Consider the following 21,522-nt stretch of genomic DNA (forward strand, 5'->3'; position numbering starts at 1 on the left):
ACTAGCAGTACTACGTGTAACACGCCTCCGGAGCGGCGGGGCAGCTGGCCCCTGCACGATGAGCTAGGGTGTCCCCTGCAGGCATCGTGAGCTCAGAGCCTCATATGCCCCTCATTCTCACACGGATGTTGGGGGCCAACCTCCCCAACGCCCAAGTTGAGACAAATTATAACTACAATGTCATCTTCAACATCAGTGGATACACAGTCTGCTACCGTCCTCGCGTGCAGCGGCCGCAATTGCTCCCTGTACAATCGACGTCCCCTTGACAGAGCCTACTGGTAGGGATGGCGGTTTGAAGATTAGCAAACGCCATGATAGAAATGACCCGGGATGTTGTATTTGGGCGACCAAGAGCGCGCAAGGCCGAGTCGATCTGGTAACTTGCGCTGGAATGGGGTACGGCCTCGGTCCTCGCCTGAGCGTACATCATTGCTGGAGTGATATGGCAGCCTTGGAACAGCACACAGGCGACAAAAGTCGCGTTGCTATTATGGCAACGTCGCGACAGCACCGGATGAAATTGTATGATCGGGGATTTCGCTCTTTCATGTATCAATTAACCCGTGGCAATTAGAGGAGGTCCCGTCTGTAGCGTCTGTGTGTTGTACAACCCACATCAGCCTCATGTCTGGTTGCAATAGTCGGCTTGGACGATTCAACGTACTGGTAACACCAGTGTGGGGGGGTGACACCCGTGGTAAGGCCAGTTACGACGTAATCAATGTGAGCTCCAAAAACCTATCTCGAGGCGGCGATTGTGGAACATAAAACGAATGGTCAGGTTTGCACAGTGTGTGCACCAAGGAGTGTATATTAAGACCCATCCATCATGTCCGTGATGTTCTCTCCGAATCACCGAAGCACGTGCCCCGGATAACTCGAAAGGGATCACTGATGTCGTAGAGCACTAAGGAGTGTTTGCCTTCAAACCATAGGCGGCCGTTACGTCCGTCATCTATCCACCCCTTCACCGACATTACACTAGTTCGCTGCCGGATAGCCCATTGCGTGTTGCGTGCTTGGTCATATTATTCCTTGTAGTGGCCGTAGTCCTTGTATCCACCTTTTGGGGGCGGGTAGCTGCCGTAGCTGCCATATTTGCCGTAATTGCCGTAGTTTCCATAACCACCAGGAGCGGGCTCTGGGTTGGCTTCCGGGGCGGCCTCGGGAGCCGGAGCCGGGGCGGCGATCGCAGACACGGCGGCAAGAAGAACAACCCAGACGGCCTTCATTTTGTTCTGTCGGTCAAAAAGATCTTGGAATGGTTGGTTTAGACCTTGGGCGAGGTCTGATAAGATGTAGTGATGCAAGTGATGACTATCGCGTGCCTTTTCTGACTCGGGACTCCGGCGGTGACTTGATCGAAGCGGGAGCGGGAAGCGTTCCCTTTAGTAGTGCAAGGAGAAGCTTACACAACCCGGATCTTCCGCTTCGACACATATGCTTCGGCTCGTCACGAATGCAGAAGCGTATCCGAGAAGGATCAGCCCCGTGCCTTTTCCCATCTGGCTACAAACCGTATCACCGCATGAAAGCCCAACGCATAGCGCCACAGTAGTCATCTCAATCCACGTCTACATACGAGCTTCAAACCGGGTATCGCCTTTTTGTGCTACGCCCCGGAGCGGGCTCGACCCGCGGACCGGTGGTCACATGCTGACGCCACGTCACTGGGGGAAGGCAATAACTGCATCGCCGCAGCCTCGCGGCTCATCGCGGCATTTGAAATACAGGGCGATGCCGATATACGGACGATGTAAGACTCCCACTCATCTTTCGGCCCGTCATCATCAGCACCATTGGGGCTGGAATGTGGTCGCGACTCAGCCGCACGGCAAGTCTGCAGCCAAGATCGAGGAGCCGCGTCGTTGATACGCTACTTCACCAATTGGCTTTGGCACCGGCGCGGGGACTGGGCCGTCAGCCGCAGATGACGCGACTTGGAACCAAACATACGAAGTATGGGCCACTTTAAGATTGAAGCCGCCAGAAGTAATACGGCCGTGGTTTCCAAATCGTCACCGGGATCGTGGGGGGCTGCCTCGTGCATCTTACATGTACGACTTAACGTGTTGGTGATCCGGACTGCAATCGTGCATCTTGTCACATTGGGAAGTGCCCCGCTCGAACGAACCCGGAGAGTTCGGGTCGGGACTGTCTTTGTTCAGAACTTGGAGGGCCGCTAGCCCAACAGTGAGATGTCTACCTGACATGGAATTTTGGAGCGTGGTGGCGTCGACGAGGCTGCGTGCACTCTATGCTGGAATTCTTTGCTTTGGCCAGTGCAGTCCAGATTGCCAGGCCGTGACGGTGACACTTGTATCTGACACTAAAGTAACTTATTTGTAGATACGCACTTCGTAAGCAGAATACGAAACAATTCGGAATATGTGTAAGCATTGTACCACAACGTCATCAGAGTTTCTTATGTTGCCTCGTGTTCCCGACAACATGAATGCAATGTACCCCGCGCGCCACAAGCTAGTCGCTGCTCGGCAAATGCAAGTTTCAGGCAGTGGCCGCCACGTCGAGACGCCATCGACGGTTGAACCTTCTTAACCCCTCCTCTAGTTCCCTCATTTGGGCGGTGCGCTGGCTGACAGTCGGGTCTTGGCGCCCTTTAGGTTTTTTGGTGCATGGCGCCCCAGATACTTTTTACGCAACAAGAGAAGCAAGCTGCACAGCTGTGCTGACTGCTGAGCCTCGTGTGACATGTCGGATATCACGGCTCATGCCCGTTGCCTGCCATAAACCAACGCTAAACCTACATATGCAGTATTGAGACCGACCAGAATATACAGGTGGCACACGCGGGGTCCAAAGACTTGCCTTCGGTCTGACGTCCTGTTTCGCGGACTCCCACTTTGTCGTTCCCGTTGTCTCGTTTTTTTCTCCCCTCATCTCCTTCCTGTCCCTTGGGTTGTTGACGAATTTTGATATGACCAACGCCATGAATAAGGAGTCTCATCTCGACAATCTCCTGTCCGACACCGACGATCCCGGCGGCTCAGAAGTAGACCTTGAACTGCACGAGTTGCAGAACAGGTCCCTACGAAGAAGATCCGACCCAGCCCTTGTGCGGGTTTGCAAACCACTAAATGTTGTCTTCCTTCTCCTTGCAATCAGCATTACCTCCTTTTGGGCCGGAACCTATCTACCCTTCCGCAAATCTACACTTGATGGGATATGCGCAGCTCATACAACCCAGTGGTGTAAGTTGACATCGTTCGTCTAGAGGCACGGACACAGATTAAAGCCTATATAGCTCCTGTTTTGAGAGATGTGGATGTCAAGTACGGTATTAAGCAATTCAATGGATCGTTTCTGGAAGAGAATATATACCGGCAAGTCGGTACACCAGAAGTCGACAAAGCTTGGGACGATCTCGGTGTCAATTGTACAAGCCCTCTCCTTAGCAAGGTAAAACTGAGCTGACTCTCTTTAGTTGGAGCGGGTATCATATCATACGAGGAGGGTATAAAAAGCGGTCTGGGCCGTCACTTTGTCAAGCGAGCAAAAAAGTACGGAGGCGGCTTCATCGTCAACCTCGAAGGGCTTCACCACTTGCACTGTCTGGTGCGACTGACCTATCCCTGGCTCACATGACAGCAGTGACTGACGCTGCATAGAATCTCATTCGACAGTCACTATATTTCAACTATGAGCATTACCGAGATCTCAAACAGCACGCTTTCAAGAACGAGGGCGAAATCCTCCGCAAGCACGTCAGTAGGTCTTCCCCACCCTACGCAAGCAAGGAACCTTTAAGATATCTAAAACGCGCACAGCGCATTGCCTGGATGCCGTCCGCCAGGTGCTCATGTGCAACGTCGACACTGGGGTGTTGGGTCAAGTTTGGACCGTGGACAGTGACGGCAAGGAATTACAAGCATTCCCAGACTTCAACTCGAAACATATGTGCAAGAACTTCGACGACATCAAAGAATGGTCCAGAAAGATTTTGGTGAGACTAGAGCACGAAAGTGATGACCTAAAAAGCTTACGTTAAGATAGGCACCTTCTACGGACGATCTCCCGAACGACTATCTAGAGCCTCCAGCCGATGGCGATGTAGTGGGGCCAATACCCTGACCGGTTGTGGGATTTTAATCATCATATAATTATACACTATTATATCCGTCTGTCCGGGAGTGGTGTTGTAAATATAATGGTCAGTTCTGTTCATTTTACATCGGCTTTTAGGTTTGCCTGTCACTGTTGCTACAAACCATCCTCTATCTTCAATCGCCATGTGTGGTATCATTGCCTTCGAATGCGACTCATAGATCATGCATATCTTTCGTTCCCATGAATTCAGCATCTATTGTGCTGCTGCATCTCTCATCAGGTCTGCGCCTTGATCTTCCTCTGCGATCAAATGCGACTACACAGGGGATGCCCCGGTTTTACGCCATTTAGATAGAAAATGGTACTTTTGCGCATCGACGCTCCTTTCTCGCCTGCGGCTCAAATGGTGCACGGAGATAACTAAACGGAGTGGTGTCAGCGCTTGCAACAGGTAAAGCCGTGCATTTGAGCGTACCAAGCAACAAGACAAGAGCCACCATTGGTAGCGGCCATGCAGTTTCCGCTAGTGCTGTTGCCCAGTCGCTGTCGGGCCTGGTGGTCAGCAGGCACAGGAGACATAAGCCTGTGCCGAGCAAGAGGTGTACTGAGAAACGCAGCCACGAGCCGAGGGTATACGTCCGGACATTGACCAAGCCCAAAATGCCCAGAATTATGAGTGAGAAACCAGCTGCGATAAAGAAGTACTCAAACTATACGCAGTATCAATGTTAGCAATGTGAGAGATAGTGTGTCAGATCCCATGTCGAAAACATACAAACAAGATGGCTGAGTGGATCCTTGCGGTCAAGTCGCCAGCAAAGTCGTCGGCCGCCTCCATAGACTCCTCTGGGGCCTCGAAGCCGTACTTGGACATTATAGTGGTAAACACCTTGGATGTGATTTCGACGATGCTGTTGTTGACCTCATCAAGATTCGATGCTGCGGATGATGCAGCGTCAAAGAGCTGCTCCTTCAGCGTCTTGAGCAGTTCTTCAATGATCTCGCTAGTCTCGGCCGCATCCTCGGGCGGGTAGGCGGCGAAGGTATGGTTGATGGCGAGTTGAACCTCCTCGATAAAAGGGCCCGACACTGCCTCCGCGCTGTAGTTTGCGCTGAGCTTTTCGCTTACATCGACGATGAGCGTGTTCATCGCGGAACTAAAGTCTCTGTATCATCGTTAGCAAGGTGTCACTGCGTTGTCATGCGGCAGGGCCCAGTCGACATACCGAAGAACCTCAGCGATCTTTTGCCAAATTACAAACTGCGCCATCCCAGACATGCAGAGAACCAATGCAGCATGAAAGGGAAAATGGAGAAACGACCAGACTTGCTGTCTGATGGAGCCGAAGTGATGACGGTTCAAAGTGTCGAAGTAGAGCATATAAAAGAGATACTGTACACCGAGGTTAGCGGCGCGAATTTCGTCAGCAAGGAATGGATACCACCTACAATAGTAAGTATAGCGCCAAGCAACGTTCCAATATTTGCAGCCGTCCAATAGTCTTGAGCTTGGGAGATCTGGTCTCTGGTCAGCTAGAGTAAAAAATCATCTCGAGCGTCGGACATGCCTTGGTTACGCTTTTAAGGACGTCAAGAACGCCCTCGCCCACTAATTCCAGAGGTTAGCAAACATTGGCTTTTTCGAAAACAGAGGGGTCTAACAGATGTATAAGGTAAGGAGGCTCATTCGTTCAATCAAATGGGTCCCTTTGAAGCTGACAACACGCCATTGAGACGCGATGCCAATGTTGCCTACCATCTCAGCGACAGCGACGACATAGAGTGCTCTATATGCGTGATCCGTTTCAACCGAAGCGCTAACAACGCTGTCAATACCAGTCTCGCATAGAAAGAAGGAGGGTGTCCATACAAGCTAACGCCAAGATAGATGAAAGCGGCAGCCAGTGATACACTTGCAACCAGTCCGAGAGGTAATTTGCTGTTCTTATATATGCGAACGTGGAACAAGACCAGTAGATACTGAACCGCCAGCACAATTCTTGACACCATCAAAATAAGAGCTGTTAATGGGTTAGCCAGACAGTGAAAAGAAGTCGGGGAAGATCGATGAATTACCGAGGACTCGCAGCTGCGCAGGGTGGCCTTCGGACGCATACTTTGGTCCGGCCACAGCCAAGCCCACCATAACTCCAAGATGCGCGCCCTTGGCAATTCGTGATGACAGACTATCCGAAACAAAACGGATGTCGTGCATACTGGTGAGACACCAGGTGAACCATAAGACACAGAAGAAGCCGACGTATGATGTTAATGTCGAGACGGACTGGATTTCGTGAATGTTGGAGAAAGTGGCGAGGTTCGCGACGAAGAAAAGGTCGTAGAAGAGCTCGATAGTCGTTGATTCATTGTGTCTCTGGAAAATAGGCAGCTCCTCCAATAGTGTTGAGTCGGCCTGGTCAGAGTGTTGATGGATGTGACCGAGCTCGGAGCTCGGGGCCGACTCGAGTTTCCCGCCCGCCTTGTACGATGCGAGGGGGGTTCCTAGCAACTGCAACCTGGTAGGCACGGCGCCGGACTCGTGATCTGATTCACGCATCTTGAAAGTCTGCGGTAAAAGAAACGAACAAAAGGAAACGACACAAGGTGGAAACCTTGACTTCAATGAGCAACAAGCAAGACGAACTTTGCGAGCCAAATGAATTTGGTATCACGGAGGCATAGCATTTGATCCCGTTATTATATGGCAGCCCCATGACCCCCACTTACAACAGTCACACGAGTAAAAGTCAAGGTCTCATCTCCTGGATCCGCAAAGATTCCTCATAGCATCCAGAGGCAAGTTTGGGTGATGCCCACCAGGAAACTAGCATTGTCCGCTGGTGGAGTCATTCATTGAGCCGCAAGACAGAAAGAGATACTACGGGGTGCTCCCTACGAAGGGTTGGCCAATAAAGCCGCTGCGGAGCCGCCATGTCTTCAACGCTAGGGGTTCTTTAAGCAGATGGGCTGGGGAACTACTGGGGGGATGGTGATGTCTCCGCCATGTCCCACAGCTCCATCGACCTCACGATGTGGCGCAGCTGGCTAAATTCGTCGCGGCTCTTCTCTGCCGTTTCGAGATTGGAAGTCAATAAGTATTAGCAATAGACATTTTGCCCTTTACCATGCACTGTGACTTCTCTTGAAAGTATCGGCCAAGACTCAGTCATAAAATGAACTCAACATGTTTTTTTTGCATGACGGAATATCCATGGAGCACCCCATGCAAGGCTGGGTTCAAACTTCGAACTGAAGGGAAGGGCTGACCAGGCATCTACCGTGCCGCCCCCGTGGCGAAGTTTAGCACGATCTTGCTATTCGATGTTTCTGCATGCTGCAGGTGGGTGTTATAGCCAGTACAGACCTCGAGTTCTAAATTTGGGTGACGAAATGGTCACGATCAGCCCTATGATGGTGGCAGAGTCTCCGGTCGGCTTGCACCATGTGGAACTGTCAGCAGCCCGTCAGCATGAGCTGGTGCTTTAGCCAATGAACGCTTGTCAACAGGTACTCCATCGAGTGGGCCGAAATGAATGTGGAATTCTTGTCAGTAGTGGACTTGTCCTAATAAGCTTATGGTGCTGATGGGTGGAGCGATATGTAGATATCCAGACTTGAAGGTGCTGACGGGATCTCTTTTCAGGACAGCCCAAGACCCTAATATATAAAGTATTGATCCAAGATTGATGGAAGTCAATCGAAACGGTATTCGAATTTTGTATCATCTTATGTTCATCCTATCCTAAGACGGACGGCAAGTTTCCGCCACCACAAGGCACCTCCGCCAGCGCCGGGACTAGGAACAACATGAATCCAATCAGTTGACATGCACTCGCCTCTGACCAAGCGTTGAAGTCCGTCACATATCACCACGGCTCAACATTCATCGAATGTCAGCAGCAAGCACTTCAAGATTGTCAATTACAACCACAAAATCTGTTATGAAATTTAGAGTGATCGGTTCCGCCCGAACATATGGGACCAAACATGAACGGTTAAAAATATAATGCCGAGCTCAAGAATCCCAACCACCATCTGGAAAAATTGCAAAGGGTATCCGGCAAGAATGGAAAACAAGAGGGAGTCGTCTACATCATAGCCGACGATTACCACGGTATTGAAGGGTTGCACCTGCAACAGGGGCGTGACTAAGAACCGCGTGCTGAAAGATGTAGCAAAGGTGTACGCTACCCAAAAACAGTCACGGCTTCAAGGCACTGATGTGCGCGCAATCAATCGACGACGTTGAGTAGTCCTTTTTGTGAGTGCATGTGGGTTGATCATGTCTGGATTTTGGGGCGCTGCGGGCAAATGCCTGATCTTTGCGGCCTGTGATGAAATAAGACGTGAGTCTGCTGCGAGTTGAGTCTTGTCTGCATGTCTGCATGTGATAATCACCAGACGGAACATTGCCGATTGTCAGCGCCAAGGCGTCAAGTGTCCAGCACGCAATAATGCGGGACTGAGCCTTAGCTTCCCGAACGTGCAGTCAAGTTTTGTAGATCCGAAGCTCATTGGCACTGGCGCTACCGATCCCAGTCAATCCCCTGTCCCGTAGCTGTTCCCAAATGCCTCGCAGCAATGACGTGATCGCCCGACGTCATTGCCCTTATATATCTGCTCGCGCTCGCGACGTTCGCTCCTTAAGTCGCAGGTCTGGTCAAGTTCTTACGCAGCGCACGAGCGATTTTGACCGCATACAATCTCGTGCCGATCAAACACCGAGCTCCGCCACACTATCCATACGAGCTGGAGTGATATACCCGGATTGGAGGAAGAGAGAATATAAATCTATTGGGCTCGAAGGTTATAGCAAGGTGAATGTACCTATTCGAAAAAGGTAAAATGGAACCGCGGGCGTCTGACGCATATAGCAATCTCCTCGGTGGGAAAATATCACGACAGCCACCATGAAGCCCGTGCGTTTTGTCTCGGCCATCGCCGCGACAAGGTTCTTCAGCCTCATCGCGGCGGACTGGCAGTTTCGCAGCCGTCCAGACCTGACACCGCCGCGGTTGAACATTACAATTCCTGCCACTGGCGATGTTGAGGAGGGTTACCTCTTCCTCGCCCCATTTGCTGGATATTCCGATACTCCTACTGAGCAGCATGGGCCCCGCCAGGCTGGACCGTACATTTTCAAGGACAATGGCGACCTCATTTGGTCCGGGTACGCTCAGTACAGCATCTGGGCTACCAACTTCCAGGCAGGCCGCTGGAAGGGGAAAGACGTCTTGTTCAGTTTCGAGGGTGACCATAATGCCGGCTACGGCCATGGACACGGGCACATCACCTTTATGGATCAGCACTACGAGACCATTCGTGAGCTGCGTGCTGGAAACCATAAGCTTGTCGACAAGCATGAGTTCCACATTGTCAACGAAGAAACTGGTCTAATTCAGATCTATCAACCTGTCGCTCGGGATCTCAGGGAATGGGGTGCTGGCCCGGACCAGCAGTGGATCGTCAATGCAATCATTCAAGGTACGTTCAGCGGCTATAGTCTCTGTCAGAGGACTAATGGTGTTGCAGAGCTAGATATTTCCACGGGCAGACTCCTGTTTGAGTGGCGCAGCTTGGATCACGTTTCCCCTGATGGTAAGTTACTCATTTGAACCCTTGCAGACCTGGGCACTCATGTTTGATGCAGAAGCAATCCTTCCCATAAACCCGGGGCAGGCGGGCTCCGGTTATAACTCCTCCGACGCGTGGGATTACTTCCACATCAATAGTGTCGACAAGGATACTGACGGCAACTATCTAATCTCGGCAAGAGACGCTTGCGCAATACACAAGATCAACGGGACTGATGGCTCCATCATTTGGCGCCTCAACGGCAACCGCTCTGATTTTAAGATGGCCAACAACACGAAATTCTGCTTCCAACACCACGCCAGATGGATACACCAAGGCGACAATATCGAGATCATCAGTCTGTACGACAACAGCGCCCATGGAACTGAACACAACGGAGGGTCCGAGGTGCACACTGCTCCGACAAGTAGCGGCAAGGTTCTGAAGCTGAATACCACGTCGTGGACAGCTGAGCTTGTTTGGGCTTTCTTTCCACCAGAAGGTCTCCTGTCTAAGTCGCAGGGAAGTACTCAAGTCTTGCCGAACGGAAATGTCCTCGTTGGTTGGGGATCCGAGGGCGCAGTGACCGAGTTCACCAAGGAGGGGACACCCATCTTTCATGCATACATGGACTCGGGTGTGCTGGGCGCGGGTGTCCAGAACTATCGTGCTTTCCGGTATAACTGGACTGGGCTTCCCAACGAGGATCCCGCCATTGTCGCACTGCAGAACGACGGCGGAACAACCGCGTACGTGTCGTGGAACGGAGACACGGAGACGGCTGCTTGGCGCTTCTACGCCGCAACTGATGAGTTTGGTTCTCGTGAGTTCCTCGGCGAGGTTCCTCGCTCGAGCTTCGAGACGAGCTTGCGGATTCCAAAGAGGAAGCTCATTGGCGTAGTGGCGGACAGCGTCGACGCTGCAGGGAGGACGTTGGTCTCGACTGCCGTCGTGAAGGTCGAAGAGGAGATTTTGCCTGCAAATGGTATTGCTCAGCGGCAAAACCGGTTCGCACACCAGAAGCCGGTTGCGAACTGGAGGCCACGAGGCAGCGCAGGCGAGCTGTAGGCTGGTCCTTCGGATGAGCCGGATGCTCGCCGTCAAGGTGCCATTAACGATAGACTCGAGACGAGCGATATTGTCTCGGCGTTTGTTTGATTGCCTTTTCTTTGCTTTTGTCCGTCCCGACCTCGTCACTCGTTTTCGCACATGTAAATAGTTGGCCGAAAGCCTCACAATACGACTCCAGTCCTTACCGCATCCTTAGCCCGTAGTCCGACAGACTGGCAAGGTGTCTGGCCTAGGCACGCATCGTACGTCCGCTAGTCAGATAAAGACCTCGCACAGCATGAGATATAAATATGCATACCAATCCGTAGGCTGATCTGCGCCCATACAGCTACCCTGACAAGCTGAAAGGCCCCCTTAATGGGGTGCTAAGTTCTAACGGTCAAGCTTCAATAGCTTGGCGGAAACCGTTTGACTTTTACCCCAGATTCTCAGTCCAGTCTCCGCCATTCAGGGACCTTCGCTGGACCACGCAGCACCCAAGACAGACAAGTCAACCTGCAGATCCCTGGATTCTTGGCCTAGTTACACTCCACCCTACGGAGCCCGTCAAGCACGCAAGGCACGGCACTCGTAGCGTGGTGCGAGGGGTTAAGTAAGAGCGAGCGCGCCCCTGATCCATCACGTCTCCGCCGCCGCCAGCTTCAAACGCGTCTTTGATTCTTGTAAGGCCTCGCGCACATTTGCAATGTAATGCATCAAGTTCATGTCATAATGGGCGAAACGTGACCGTGAGAAGGGTCGCGCTCAACCTTCATTATAAAGGTTGAACTGAGGAGACGAGATGATGAAATGCTTCTGACGTCACGGATCAATATGGGACGTTCGAGACCACCACGTCTCAGCCCCCAAAAAGCATCCCTTCCGCCCCCCCCCTTGCCTCGGCTGAGTTTTGTCTGAGGGCGCGCCGTTGCAAATGTGGCCACCACCCCCCTCATCATGGCGGCAGAATCCCAATCCCTAGGAAACCTTCTTGCTTACCACGCGGATGATAACAAGGCGAACGCTCCCTCGATGGTCCTCCAACACCTCCGCCGCCGCTTCCGTATGCACGCATCGCGGCTACTGCGACGAGTTCAGCCATGAGCGAGATCGTCGACTATTCGCCCGTGCCGACGCTGGTCGTGTCGCCGTCGTACCGCGTTGAGCGGGCCTCGGCCGGCCTGTTCAAGGCGTGGCGCTGGTCTCGCGAGCAGGTTGTCGGCGAGGACCTCTTTGCCGCTCTCTACCGTGGATCGCCGACGGAGCGATTCGACCGTATACCGCTCGCCTTTGCCATCGAACGCGCCGTCAAGTCCCGCGCCCTTCGCCTATGTCATGCGGCGTATACAGACGCGGATGGCGTCGCCTGGACGGCGCGCATCATTCCCATTCACAAGGACGACGACCGCCCGCTGTGGCTCGTCTTCGAGTGGGAAAAGGCCGAGGTGCACATCACCGCCGCCGACGGCGGCATCCGTCAGAGCTGGCTGTCCATTGACGAGGCATCGCGCATCCTTGTCGAGGCCGTCAAGGACTATGCCATCTTCCTCCTCGACACGCGCGGCAATGTCATGACGTGGAATATCGGCGCCGAGCTCAACAAGGGCTACACAAAGGACGAGATCATCGGAAAGCACTTCTCCATCTTCTACGGCGAGGAGGACCTCCAGTCCCACAAGCCCGAGCGGGAGCTCGAGATTTGTCTGCGCGAGGGACGTGTCGAGGACGAGGGCTGGCGCTATCGCAAGGACGGGAGCCGCTTCTGGGCCAATGTCATCATCACAGCAGTCTACCGAAACGACATCCACGTCGGCTTCGGCAAGGTCACCCGCAACCTCACGGAACGCAAGGAGGCCGAGATGCGAGTCATCGCCGCCTGCGAGGAGAGCACCAAGCTGAAGAACGACTTCTTGGCCAACATCAGCCACGAGATCCGCACGCCGATGCATGGCATGCTGTCCGCCTGCTCGCTCCTCCTGGACAGCGATCTCACCGAGGAGCAGCTCGAGACGGCCAACATCATTGAGGAGTCGGGGCGCGTCCTGCTGCAGGTCATCAACGACATCCTCGACTACTCCAAGCTAGCGGCCGGTAGCTTCTCCATAACCAACGACAGGTTCAATGTAGCCCACCTTGTCACGTCTGTCGTGCGCAGCTTCCAAACGACGGTACAGCCAGGGGTATCGCTCAGGACGGATCTGGCCACGGACCTGCCAAAGTGGGCAGGGGGGGACGCCTTGCGCTTTCGCCAGATTCTCGAAAACATTGTCGGCAACGCTGGCAAGTTTACCGAAAGAGGCTACATCATCGTGCGTGTGTCGCGAGCAGCGCAGGATGCAACGACAGACACGATCGTGACCGAGGTTGTCGACACGGGTCATGGTGTGGGCGACGAGTCCGAAATTAAGCTCTTCGAACCGTTTACGCAGCTCGACACTACATATCAGAAGCGGCGACAGGGGACGGGCCTTGGGTTGTCCATCGCCAAGTCACTCGTTCAGCTCATGGGCGGAGACATTGGATATAAGCCTAACCCTGAGGAGTCCGGCAGCATATTCTGGTTCACTGTGAAGTTGAGGAGGGTCGATGGGCTGCAACACAGCAATGCGCCGCACGAAAGAGAACCGTTGCGACAGCAAAACCTCCAGGGCCCTGAGGTAAACGCACCGTTGGCTAGCCTACGGCGGATCGCAGCGCAGACACGAATCCTGGTAGCCGAGGACAACATCATAAATCAAAAGGTGCTGGTGGGCGTATTGCACGCGTTCGGCCTGCAGAACATCACTGTGGTCTCGAATGGCGCCGAAGCCGTCTCGGCACTTGCAGCTTCACCCGATGCCTTCGATTTGTGCCTTATGGACATCAGCATGCCCGTCATGAACGGCTACGAGGCCACGGTGCAGATACGAAACAGCGGGTCGCGCATACCCATCATTGCCATGACTGCGTACGCTCTCAAGGGGGACATGGAACGTTGCCTTGAGAAGGGCGTCAACGATTACCTGGCCAAGCCCGTCAACCGACAGTTGCTCATGCACAAGCTGCTCAAGTGGCTCCCCAAGTCAGGCGACGGCGATGACGGCGTCTTCCATGGCTGCCACAAAGACGCACAGAAGCCACCAAACGGCGTTCTCCGACATGCGTAGCCTGCTTCGAGGCGGTAGAGCATTCGCTTGTTGAATGAACATGGACGACGGCCTTGAGGTGTGAGTTTTGTCTGACGGATGCTAATTGACAGCTCGGCTCCACTGGCGCATGGCATCTTGTGCTACCCTCATCTTCCTTGTCATATACATACGAAGTATACCTATCAACCCCACAGAGCACAATCGTTGCAACGGTTGCATTCTTGCGTTGGGGCTCCATTTGATGTCGTCCTGGGACATGCAAAGACTGGGCTGGCATACAGTACAACATGAATCTTGACAGACGGACAGACGCTGGAGTTCGTACCTCGGAAAAATGACTCGGCCGTTATCTTGACGTTGTGTGTTCTCTCACGATTTCTGTATTGTGCTCGAGCTATTCACGTCTTGGCAGTAAAGTTCTATAACAGGAAAAAAAAAACCCTGGTGTTCTAAACAGCACTGAGCACATGAACCAGCACAGACTTCTGTCACTACGTGCAATAAATGAGTCTGGGAACTCAAATATTCATCTCGCCCCGGAGCGAGTGAGTAGTTAAATATCATTGACTTTGGGATTCACGGCTCGCCCCACCTCATCGGTTTCCAAATTAGGAAATGGAGAGCGCTGACTCGGGGGACGACCGAATCGCGCAACGACGATAGTGTCAAAGAAAATTTGCGCCTTGGTCTGGTCCACGTGGGTCCAACTACAGGCACCCGCGGGTACCTGAGCGCCACCCCAAGGGCCATTTTGTTGGCGGAAGAATTTATGATGGACATGGATGGGACTTATTGCCCGCCTGCCTTCTTGCCAGCCGGCGGCGGTGACCTGTCTGTTCGACTTCATCGCGACCTTCGCGCCGGGAGAGGATTGACACCAGACATCGCGGTCGGCGCCCGCTGCTGACTTACAGCGAGAGCGCACGCGCGGCGCGACATGGGGCATAACCCGCTGTCCCTGGCCGCGAGCCTTCCGCCCTGTCGGTCAGCGACCCCGGCGCAGATTTGCGACGCCCTGAAAACGCTTCGCCACGTCTTCTGCCGTCTCCCCGCGGCGGCCGACTTTCGCCAGGACGCGAGCCGCGATGCGCTGGCACAGACGACTGACTCTGGCTACGTGACGGAGGCCGATGACGACGACGACGACATCGACGAGTATGATGACGGCTTGACCGGCAAAGGCAGCGACGACATCCAAGCGCTCCGGGAGGATCCGGTGGAGAGAGACGCTGCCGTGCGGTGGCTCACGGGACTCATCGGTCGGGCAGACGATCTGATCCAAGATGAGGCTGTGCGTGAGCGCATCGTCGACGACGCATGCTCGGTGCTGGCCCGTCTCACAGGCGGTGAGGATAGCAGTAGTGAAAAGCAGCAGCAACTACGTGGCGACGACTTGGGCATGACGCGCCGGTTCGAGTTCCAAGTCCCGTCGAGACACACCAGCATCAGGGTAGACCTCGTCGACACGCCGATGCAGACGACCGACGACCACACCGACGTCGGGCTGCAAACCTGGGGCGCCTCGATGGCGCTTTCAGAACTCGCCTGCCAGAACCCGGAGCGCTTCGACCTCGACAAGGCGTCGCATGGGACTCGAATCCTCGAACTCGGTGCCGGGACCGGCCTCTTTGCCCTCACGCTCTCGAGCCTGCTCCCTTGCCTGACCGCCGTCGCGACGCACTACCGGCGGCCCTCGCAGCAGGCCATCATCGCGACCGACTACCACCCCGCGGTGCTCAAGAACCTCGCCATCAACCTCGACGCCCACGCAGCGACAACGGCGACGAGCGCCACCGAAAACGGGGGCGTCCCGGAGACGGTCCCGCTCCGAGCCGCACACCTCGACTGGTCGGCCCCATCGCGGGCGGCGCCTCTCGACGAGCCGTTCGACTTCATCTTTGCGGCGGACGTGGCGTACGCGCCCGAACACGCAGTCTGGCTGAGGGACTGTGCGGCGGCTCTCCTCGCGCCGGGCGGTGTCTTTTGGCTGATGATTTCTATCCGGCCCAACGGCAAGTTCAAGGGCATCAACACGTCCGTTGAGGCAGCGTTCTCGGACCAAAGGCCACATGCAGGTCGGCGGACGAGCGGCCGCGGGCTGCGCATCACGTCACGGGAGTGTGTGCGAAAGCATCGGAGCGGACGAGCGGACGAGACTGGGTACGAGCTCTATCGCATAGAGTGGGCATGAATGATGTCGAACATATTTGGAATCGATGGCTAGACGCATACTAGAACATCAGGCATATAGACGGGGGTCTACTCATAAACATGGGGTAGAGCGGGCATTTAGACGGAGCATATAGAAGCGATAGATATAGAACGCTCGGCGCGCTACACACGTACCATGATTTGGGCTGCCTGTTTAGTTCATCCCAATGGAGGGCACTATGGGGCAAGTCCTTCGGGAGGTGGGTGGCCTTGGGGACTCGAAGATCTGATCGCCCTTTTTCGGGGCTTCCTTTTTATTAGTAACGATGCGTTGCTCACTCGGATCCTTCAGACCATCTGCCGTTTGTCCACCAATGGCCGGCGCACGTTTGAGGGGGTGGGATGCGACGCTGGTGTGCCACCACTAGTCGGCGAAAGACCCAAACCCAGCAGGAGCACGAGCATCTTGGCACCCCTACTCGGGGCGGCGTACAAACATCAGCAGCGAGCGCGGCGTCAGTAGGAACAGACGTAACGCTGTCCGGTGACCCTGTCAGTAATCATTGTCGTTGCCGTCGGCTGCCGCGGCATCAGTAAATGATGCGCGACTGAGATGGTTGGACTGGAGAAAGAAACTATTTGTACGACCGGTTGCCCCCCAGTATGCGACTGTCGAGACAATACCCTCACTCGCTCACCCAAAGTCGAATTCTTGTATCGTTTGCCGGAGTGCTCTGAACGTGGCTTGCTTGCCCGTCGGTCGCTCAAGATGCTGCACCACACTCTCAGCCGCCTGCTGCTCGTCGCCTTCGCGGCCGTCGCCGTCGCCGTGACGCCCATCCCCGACGACGCCATGACGCAGCTTCTCAACCAAGGCGGCGTCTCGCTCGCCATCAAGGCCCAGCCCATGTTCTTCTTCGGCCAGGCCATGAACCGACCCCCCTGCATCCCCACGTGGGCGACGACACAAGCTGGCGGCCAGACGCCCAGCTCCCCCCTCTGCGACTACCCCAACGTCGGATGCGAATGCGTCAACCCGGACAAGGGCATCGGCAACCCGACGCAGCGGTTCCCCATCTACTACTCGTACGCGCGGTGCTCCGACACGGTCGTGCGCGTGGCGTACAACCTCTTCTACACAAAGGACGGGGCCAAACCAAAGGGCATCAACGGCCACCCGTACGACTGGGAGCGCGTGCTCGTCGAGCTGCGCAGGGCCGACGACACGCAGTGGAGGCCGTACCAGCTGCACCTGAGCCAGCACTCCGGGTACGGCCGCGTCCTGTGGCCCGACATACAAAACACCTTCTCCGACGACGACGCCGGGCAGCCGCGGGGCGGGGACAACGGGAGGAAGAACCTCGACCACCCCAAGGTCTACGTCGCGTGGTCCAAGCACGCCAACTACCAGGACCGCAACACGGGCTGGAATGATCCCCTGTCGCAGTTGACCAACAACGCGTTTCGCTCACAGGACTGGTGGTACTTTCCAACCCGAGGTGAGAAGGAGTCCTCAATCCAACCCCCCCCCCCTTCCCCAAGCCCTTTCCAGGCGGCGTGCTGCGTTGTAGACTGCATGTAGGTGCGGGGGTAGCTGACGGAAAAGCAGACGACTACATTCGCGCAGACAGGTCGACGGACGTGGGCCGCCTCATTGCTAGTTTCGACTGGGGCGACGCTTCTTCCAACCCGCCCTCTGTACACGATGGGCTGTGTACTGCTTAAGACGTGAGCGGTCGCCGGGTTAGTTGAGATGGGGGCTTGATGAACTACTACTGGGCAATGCGAGGACTCGCAGAATGTGAGCAAAAGGAGTGAGAGGTACCCCTAAGGATCGAAAGGGTATGCCCTTGATGTATGGGCATGTACGTAAAATGAGGCATGATCTGGGGCAAAGTACACTTGCATACGACCAGAACGGACGCTTGTGAGGGCTTCAACGTCATCACATGCGACATACGAAAGTGTGTAGCTTTCTTACTGCACCACATCTCATAGAGATAATGTCGGACTCTTTCTCAAGCGCCATCTTCCAAGATTCCAGTTCCTTCGCTCCAGCAGTTGAATCAACGGTAAGAAAATGGCATAGCGCAGGTCGTTACCTTGGCCTTGGAACCGCGCCTCTTCGTCGATGTCCTCGCTCGGCTCACTGCGACGGCAGCTTGCCGAGTAGACAGCATAGCGGCCCGCGCATGACACAGGCCGCACACACATGTCGTGAACCATAAAGTCGACTGATGAGGCAAAAGGGCAAATGCAATCGGATTCACAGCCAAGTGTTTGCCCAATGTTGGCTTACAGAGTCTCTGGCAGAAGAGGCAGGGAGGGGGGATTTATAAGTGTGGCACGTGAGCCCCGGTCGTCACAAAGAGCTGACAAACGCCGAATGGAGGAGGGGAAAAAAGAAGCGTCCCCCTCCCCCTCCCCCGCGATCTGGACGACGCCCGAACTTTCCATTCATTAGTTGCAAGTCCACGTCCCCAACGCGTAAACGTTTTTTGCATATTTTACAACCGGCACCGGCCCACGGTCCTTATCTGCATTCTCTGCGTTTCATCGACAGTCCAAGCCGCGTCAAATCCGTCTCAGAGCATATTTTGCGTACTACGGAAATCCCACACTTGACACCTCCGATCCGGAGCCTCCGGTCCATTCCACACACACCGTGCGTAAATAAAGACACGCCATCCAACACAACGCCATGGTTCGGGAAGTAAAGTCCAACGCGGAGCTCGAGGAGGTCTTCGCCGGCAACACGTACGTCGCCGTCGACTTCTTCGCCGACTGGTGCCCGCCGTGCAAGGCCATCACGCCCGTCTTCGAGCAGCTGAGCGGCAAGCACGCCGTCGAGGGCCAGCTGGCGCTCGTCAAGGTCAACGTCGACCAGGTCAAGGAGCTGGCCATGCGGTACCGCATCACGGCCATGCCGACCTTTCTCTTCTTCAAGGACGGCACGCAGGTCGCCGTCCACGGGCAGAAGATGGTGCAGGGTGCGAACCCGCCCGTCCTGACCGCAGCGGTGGAGAAGTTGGGCGGGCTGGCGAAGAAGCGGGCTGAGGAGGCCAAGGAGGCCGCGGCAAAATGAGTGTCATGTAGTGATGGATGCGTGAGGGAGGGGGCATTTTCCAGAGCCGGGCGCTGTGTTGTTTGTTTGTTTGTTCACCTGGAGCGAGGGCCTGTCGCATCGACAAAGTACTACGTACTACTTCGTAGGTAGCACATATTTCACATTGATGGATATATGGCAGAATCGGAAGCACCGCGTCAATCATCACTGGGATGGAACGGGCTCGCTCCGCGCTGCTCGGGGCCCTCCTTGATGGAAATGATTGTAGTACACAGCCAACTTCCATACGTTAGTACTTGGCTCACTCGACCTCGAACGTGACCTCGCAGTCGACGTCGTAGGAGACGTCCTCGGGTTGGTACGTCAGGTGCTGCTCCTGCGTATCGTCGTCGTCGTCGCCGGCAACACGCATGTCGGCATACAGGGCGGCGTGACCAGAGGCCATGAGGCGCGGAAACGAATTGCCGACCTGGCGGACCTCGACGGGCTTGGCCGACTTCTTGTCCATGGCCTCGGCGTAGGCCCTCGCCTTGGCAAGGGCGTCGCGGTACGACGAGCGCAGGGCCTCGTCGCGAAGCTGGGCCTGCGTCTCGGGGGTGAGGAACCAGTCGACGCCGCGGACGCTGGCCAGCGGCATGACGGACAGGCGCGTGGTGAAGTCGCTGAGGCTATCAAAGTCGCGAAACGTGGCGGTGAGGCCCACGCTGGCCTCGTAGACGCGCGTGCGCCGCTGCTGGTCTTGTTCTCCTTGTTCTCCCTGTCCTCCTTCCTCGTCGCGCTCGCCCTGCGACGAGTCGGACGAGTAGCCGCTCGTCATGGCGACGTGCGTCCGGGCGCCGTAAAAGGTGTTATGGCGACGGCGGCGGCGGGGGCCCTCTTCGCCGTCGCCGGGCTTGCTGCGCTGCCAAAACGAGCGCGTCGTCATGGAGCCCGACGTCCAGCGCGTGACGGCGGCGTCGACGGCCGGCGAGGGCGCGCGGTAGTCGGCGTGCCGCGGCGCCGCCAGCTGCCGCACCTGCGCCTGGATCTCCTGCGCCGCCTTGCGCACCTCGGCCGACACGGCCGCCTGCTCGGGGCCTCGGGAGAGCACGCGGACGGAGACGACGCCAAGCTCCGGCTGGCGCTTGATGTTGCCGGCGCCCGACACGACCACCTTGATGGGCGGCATGAGTGAGGCTGGCTGGCTGGCTGTGTGTGCGTTTTCGTTTTGTCCGCGCGTGGGTTCAGGTGGATGGAATGCGGAAGGGGGGTGGAGAAGAGACGGCCAAGGGAAAGGCAGGCGCATGTGTTGGAGTTTGGGTGCTGATGATGTCGAGGCTCAATCTCCACCTTGTCTCGCACTTGGCAGGGTCTTGGTTTTATGTGGCATTTCACGTGTCAGTCAGTCTACGTAACCTTGCCAAATGCAGCAATGCCACCAGCTAGCCCCTAAAAATAATGAAAAATACAGAATTAAAATATTAAAAAGCCCGGCCCTTCTTGGCCGTAGTATTGAGACCCGCGAGCGACCGTCAGCAGCCGCCCGTTCAGCGGCAAGAGGTTGGCGGACGGCAAGAGTGACGGCTACTGTGAGTTCCGATGGTGACTTGGTACTTTGGACGTTACTTGGAATATTTTATTTGCGTAGACATTGACGGAGTGTTTGCTCACGGCCTGCTGGTCTAAGCTGGGTGCTTCGGTGAAAACCACCTCCTTGCCGGTCGTGGCGTCCATGTTCGACAAGAAGGAGACGCGATTGAGCAACACATATACGTCGGCCACCGAACGCCGCCGCCACAACTGGCCCAATACACGACGCTGCTCTACGTTGCGGGCGGCATCGGCATGACGAAGCGTTTTTGGGTCGGTAACGTGTGCTAGTACTAGCAGTTAGAGAGTACACTATAGCAGTGTTCAGGTACTTGACCAGCTACCCTGATGCAGGTGCGGTGCTAGACGTAGATAATAACGTTAGGTTCCTTAGTACGGAGTAGCAGTGGCACGTAGAGCGACGTTAGCACTAGTTGTAGGCCGTTGCAGGAGACCAAAAAGACATGCGAGACATGCATCGGCCATCTAACGAACACTCTGTGCAGCCAATCAAGCTAACTTGTCGCGCCGCGGAGATGGACTTGAAGCCCTGCTTGTCAGCTGAGTGGTGTCATTCATGCCATACTAACAGATGCGTCAAGGCAGGTTTCGTGGAGATGAGCGCATGACAGAGCCCCAGGGCAGATGATGCAAAAAAAGACGCACCTGGGCTGAGACCAGGGAGGGCGTAACCTGTCAAGGCAAGAGGAAATGTCCTCCTGAAGGGGGAAAATCGAATGTCATCAACTCAAACACATAGCGAGCACCGTATTGCTTCGTACAAATGTCTGACTCTGTAATGCACGTGGCGCGGCGGGCCCCACGTGGCGCCTACAGGTTTTCGTTCCTTTTCAACTGGGAAGGCTGTCCGCTCGGGCCAGTGGAGCGGTTCAGGCGCTATGTACAGTATAA

General features: G+C 55.3%; 10 protein-coding genes across 10 annotated transcripts; 6 read left to right on the forward strand and 4 right to left on the reverse strand.

Moving 5' to 3' along the window:
* Positions 1-705: 705 nt before the first annotated feature.
* On the reverse strand, positions 706-1,544 carry JDV02_009097 (uncharacterized protein). The gene has a single exon (XM_047990738.1). It carries the CDS (start codon positions 1,233-1,235, stop codon positions 1,032-1,034), a length of 204 nt encoding a protein of 67 aa, XP_047846747.1. The 5' UTR covers positions 1,236-1,544; the 3' UTR covers positions 706-1,031.
* A 1,205-nt stretch (positions 1,545-2,749) lies between these two features.
* JDV02_009098 (uncharacterized protein) lies at positions 2,750-4,179 on the forward strand. Its single transcript, XM_047990739.1, has 6 exons — positions 2,750-3,215; positions 3,269-3,400; positions 3,449-3,579; positions 3,633-3,732; positions 3,792-3,967; positions 4,018-4,179. The coding sequence occupies exons 1-6, from the start codon at positions 2,942-2,944 to the stop codon at positions 4,093-4,095; spliced, it is 891 nt and encodes a 296-aa protein (XP_047846748.1). The 5' UTR covers positions 2,750-2,941; the 3' UTR covers positions 4,096-4,179.
* A 208-nt stretch (positions 4,180-4,387) lies between these two features.
* JDV02_009099 (uncharacterized protein) lies at positions 4,388-5,221 on the reverse strand (the record flags this gene model as incomplete). The annotated part of the gene is made up of 3 exons (XM_047990740.1): positions 4,388-4,491; positions 4,547-4,781; positions 4,847-5,221. 3 exons carry the CDS (start codon positions 5,219-5,221, stop codon positions 4,388-4,390), a joined length of 714 nt encoding a protein of 237 aa, XP_047846749.1.
* Positions 5,222-6,103: 882 nt separating this feature from the next.
* Positions 6,104-6,628, reverse strand: JDV02_009100 (uncharacterized protein; the record flags this gene model as incomplete). Its single annotated transcript, XM_047990741.1, has 1 exon — positions 6,104-6,628. The coding sequence occupies one exon, from the start codon at positions 6,626-6,628 to the stop codon at positions 6,104-6,106; it is 525 nt and encodes a 174-aa protein (XP_047846750.1).
* Positions 6,629-8,724: 2,096 nt separating this feature from the next.
* Positions 8,725-10,903, forward strand: JDV02_009101 (uncharacterized protein). The gene is made up of 3 exons (XM_047990742.1): positions 8,725-9,555; positions 9,604-9,669; positions 9,722-10,903. Exons 1-3 carry the CDS (start codon positions 8,982-8,984, stop codon positions 10,711-10,713), a joined length of 1,632 nt encoding a protein of 543 aa, XP_047846751.1. The 5' UTR covers positions 8,725-8,981; the 3' UTR covers positions 10,714-10,903.
* A 710-nt stretch (positions 10,904-11,613) lies between these two features.
* On the forward strand, positions 11,614-14,298 carry JDV02_009102 (Histidine kinase). Its single transcript, XM_047990743.1, has one exon. The coding sequence runs from the start codon at positions 11,796-11,798 to the stop codon at positions 13,839-13,841; it is 2,046 nt and encodes a 681-aa protein (XP_047846752.1). The 5' UTR covers positions 11,614-11,795; the 3' UTR covers positions 13,842-14,298.
* Positions 14,299-14,550: 252 nt separating this feature from the next.
* Positions 14,551-16,191, forward strand: JDV02_009103 (uncharacterized protein). The gene has a single exon (XM_047990744.1). It carries the CDS (start codon positions 14,761-14,763, stop codon positions 16,012-16,014), a length of 1,254 nt encoding a protein of 417 aa, XP_047846753.1. The 5' UTR covers positions 14,551-14,760; the 3' UTR covers positions 16,015-16,191.
* A 238-nt stretch (positions 16,192-16,429) lies between these two features.
* Positions 16,430-17,986, forward strand: JDV02_009104 (uncharacterized protein). Its single transcript, XM_047990745.1, has 2 exons — positions 16,430-17,473; positions 17,584-17,986. The coding sequence occupies exons 1-2, from the start codon at positions 16,588-16,590 to the stop codon at positions 17,697-17,699; spliced, it is 1,002 nt and encodes a 333-aa protein (XP_047846754.1). The 5' UTR covers positions 16,430-16,587; the 3' UTR covers positions 17,700-17,986.
* Positions 17,987-18,409: 423 nt separating this feature from the next.
* JDV02_009105 (uncharacterized protein) lies at positions 18,410-19,212 on the forward strand. The gene has a single exon (XM_047990746.1). It carries the CDS (start codon positions 18,676-18,678, stop codon positions 19,057-19,059), a length of 384 nt encoding a protein of 127 aa, XP_047846755.1. The 5' UTR covers positions 18,410-18,675; the 3' UTR covers positions 19,060-19,212.
* Positions 18,428-20,291, reverse strand: JDV02_009106 (uncharacterized protein). The gene has a single exon (XM_047990747.1). The coding sequence runs from the start codon at positions 20,207-20,209 to the stop codon at positions 19,343-19,345; it is 867 nt and encodes a 288-aa protein (XP_047846756.1). The 5' UTR covers positions 20,210-20,291; the 3' UTR covers positions 18,428-19,342.
* Between the last annotated feature and the right edge of the window lie 1,231 nt (positions 20,292-21,522).

This window comes from Purpureocillium takamizusanense, chromosome 9 (genome assembly GCF_022605165.1).
Source record: "Purpureocillium takamizusanense chromosome 9, complete sequence".
NCBI lineage: Eukaryota > Fungi > Ascomycota > Sordariomycetes > Hypocreales > Ophiocordycipitaceae > Purpureocillium > Purpureocillium takamizusanense.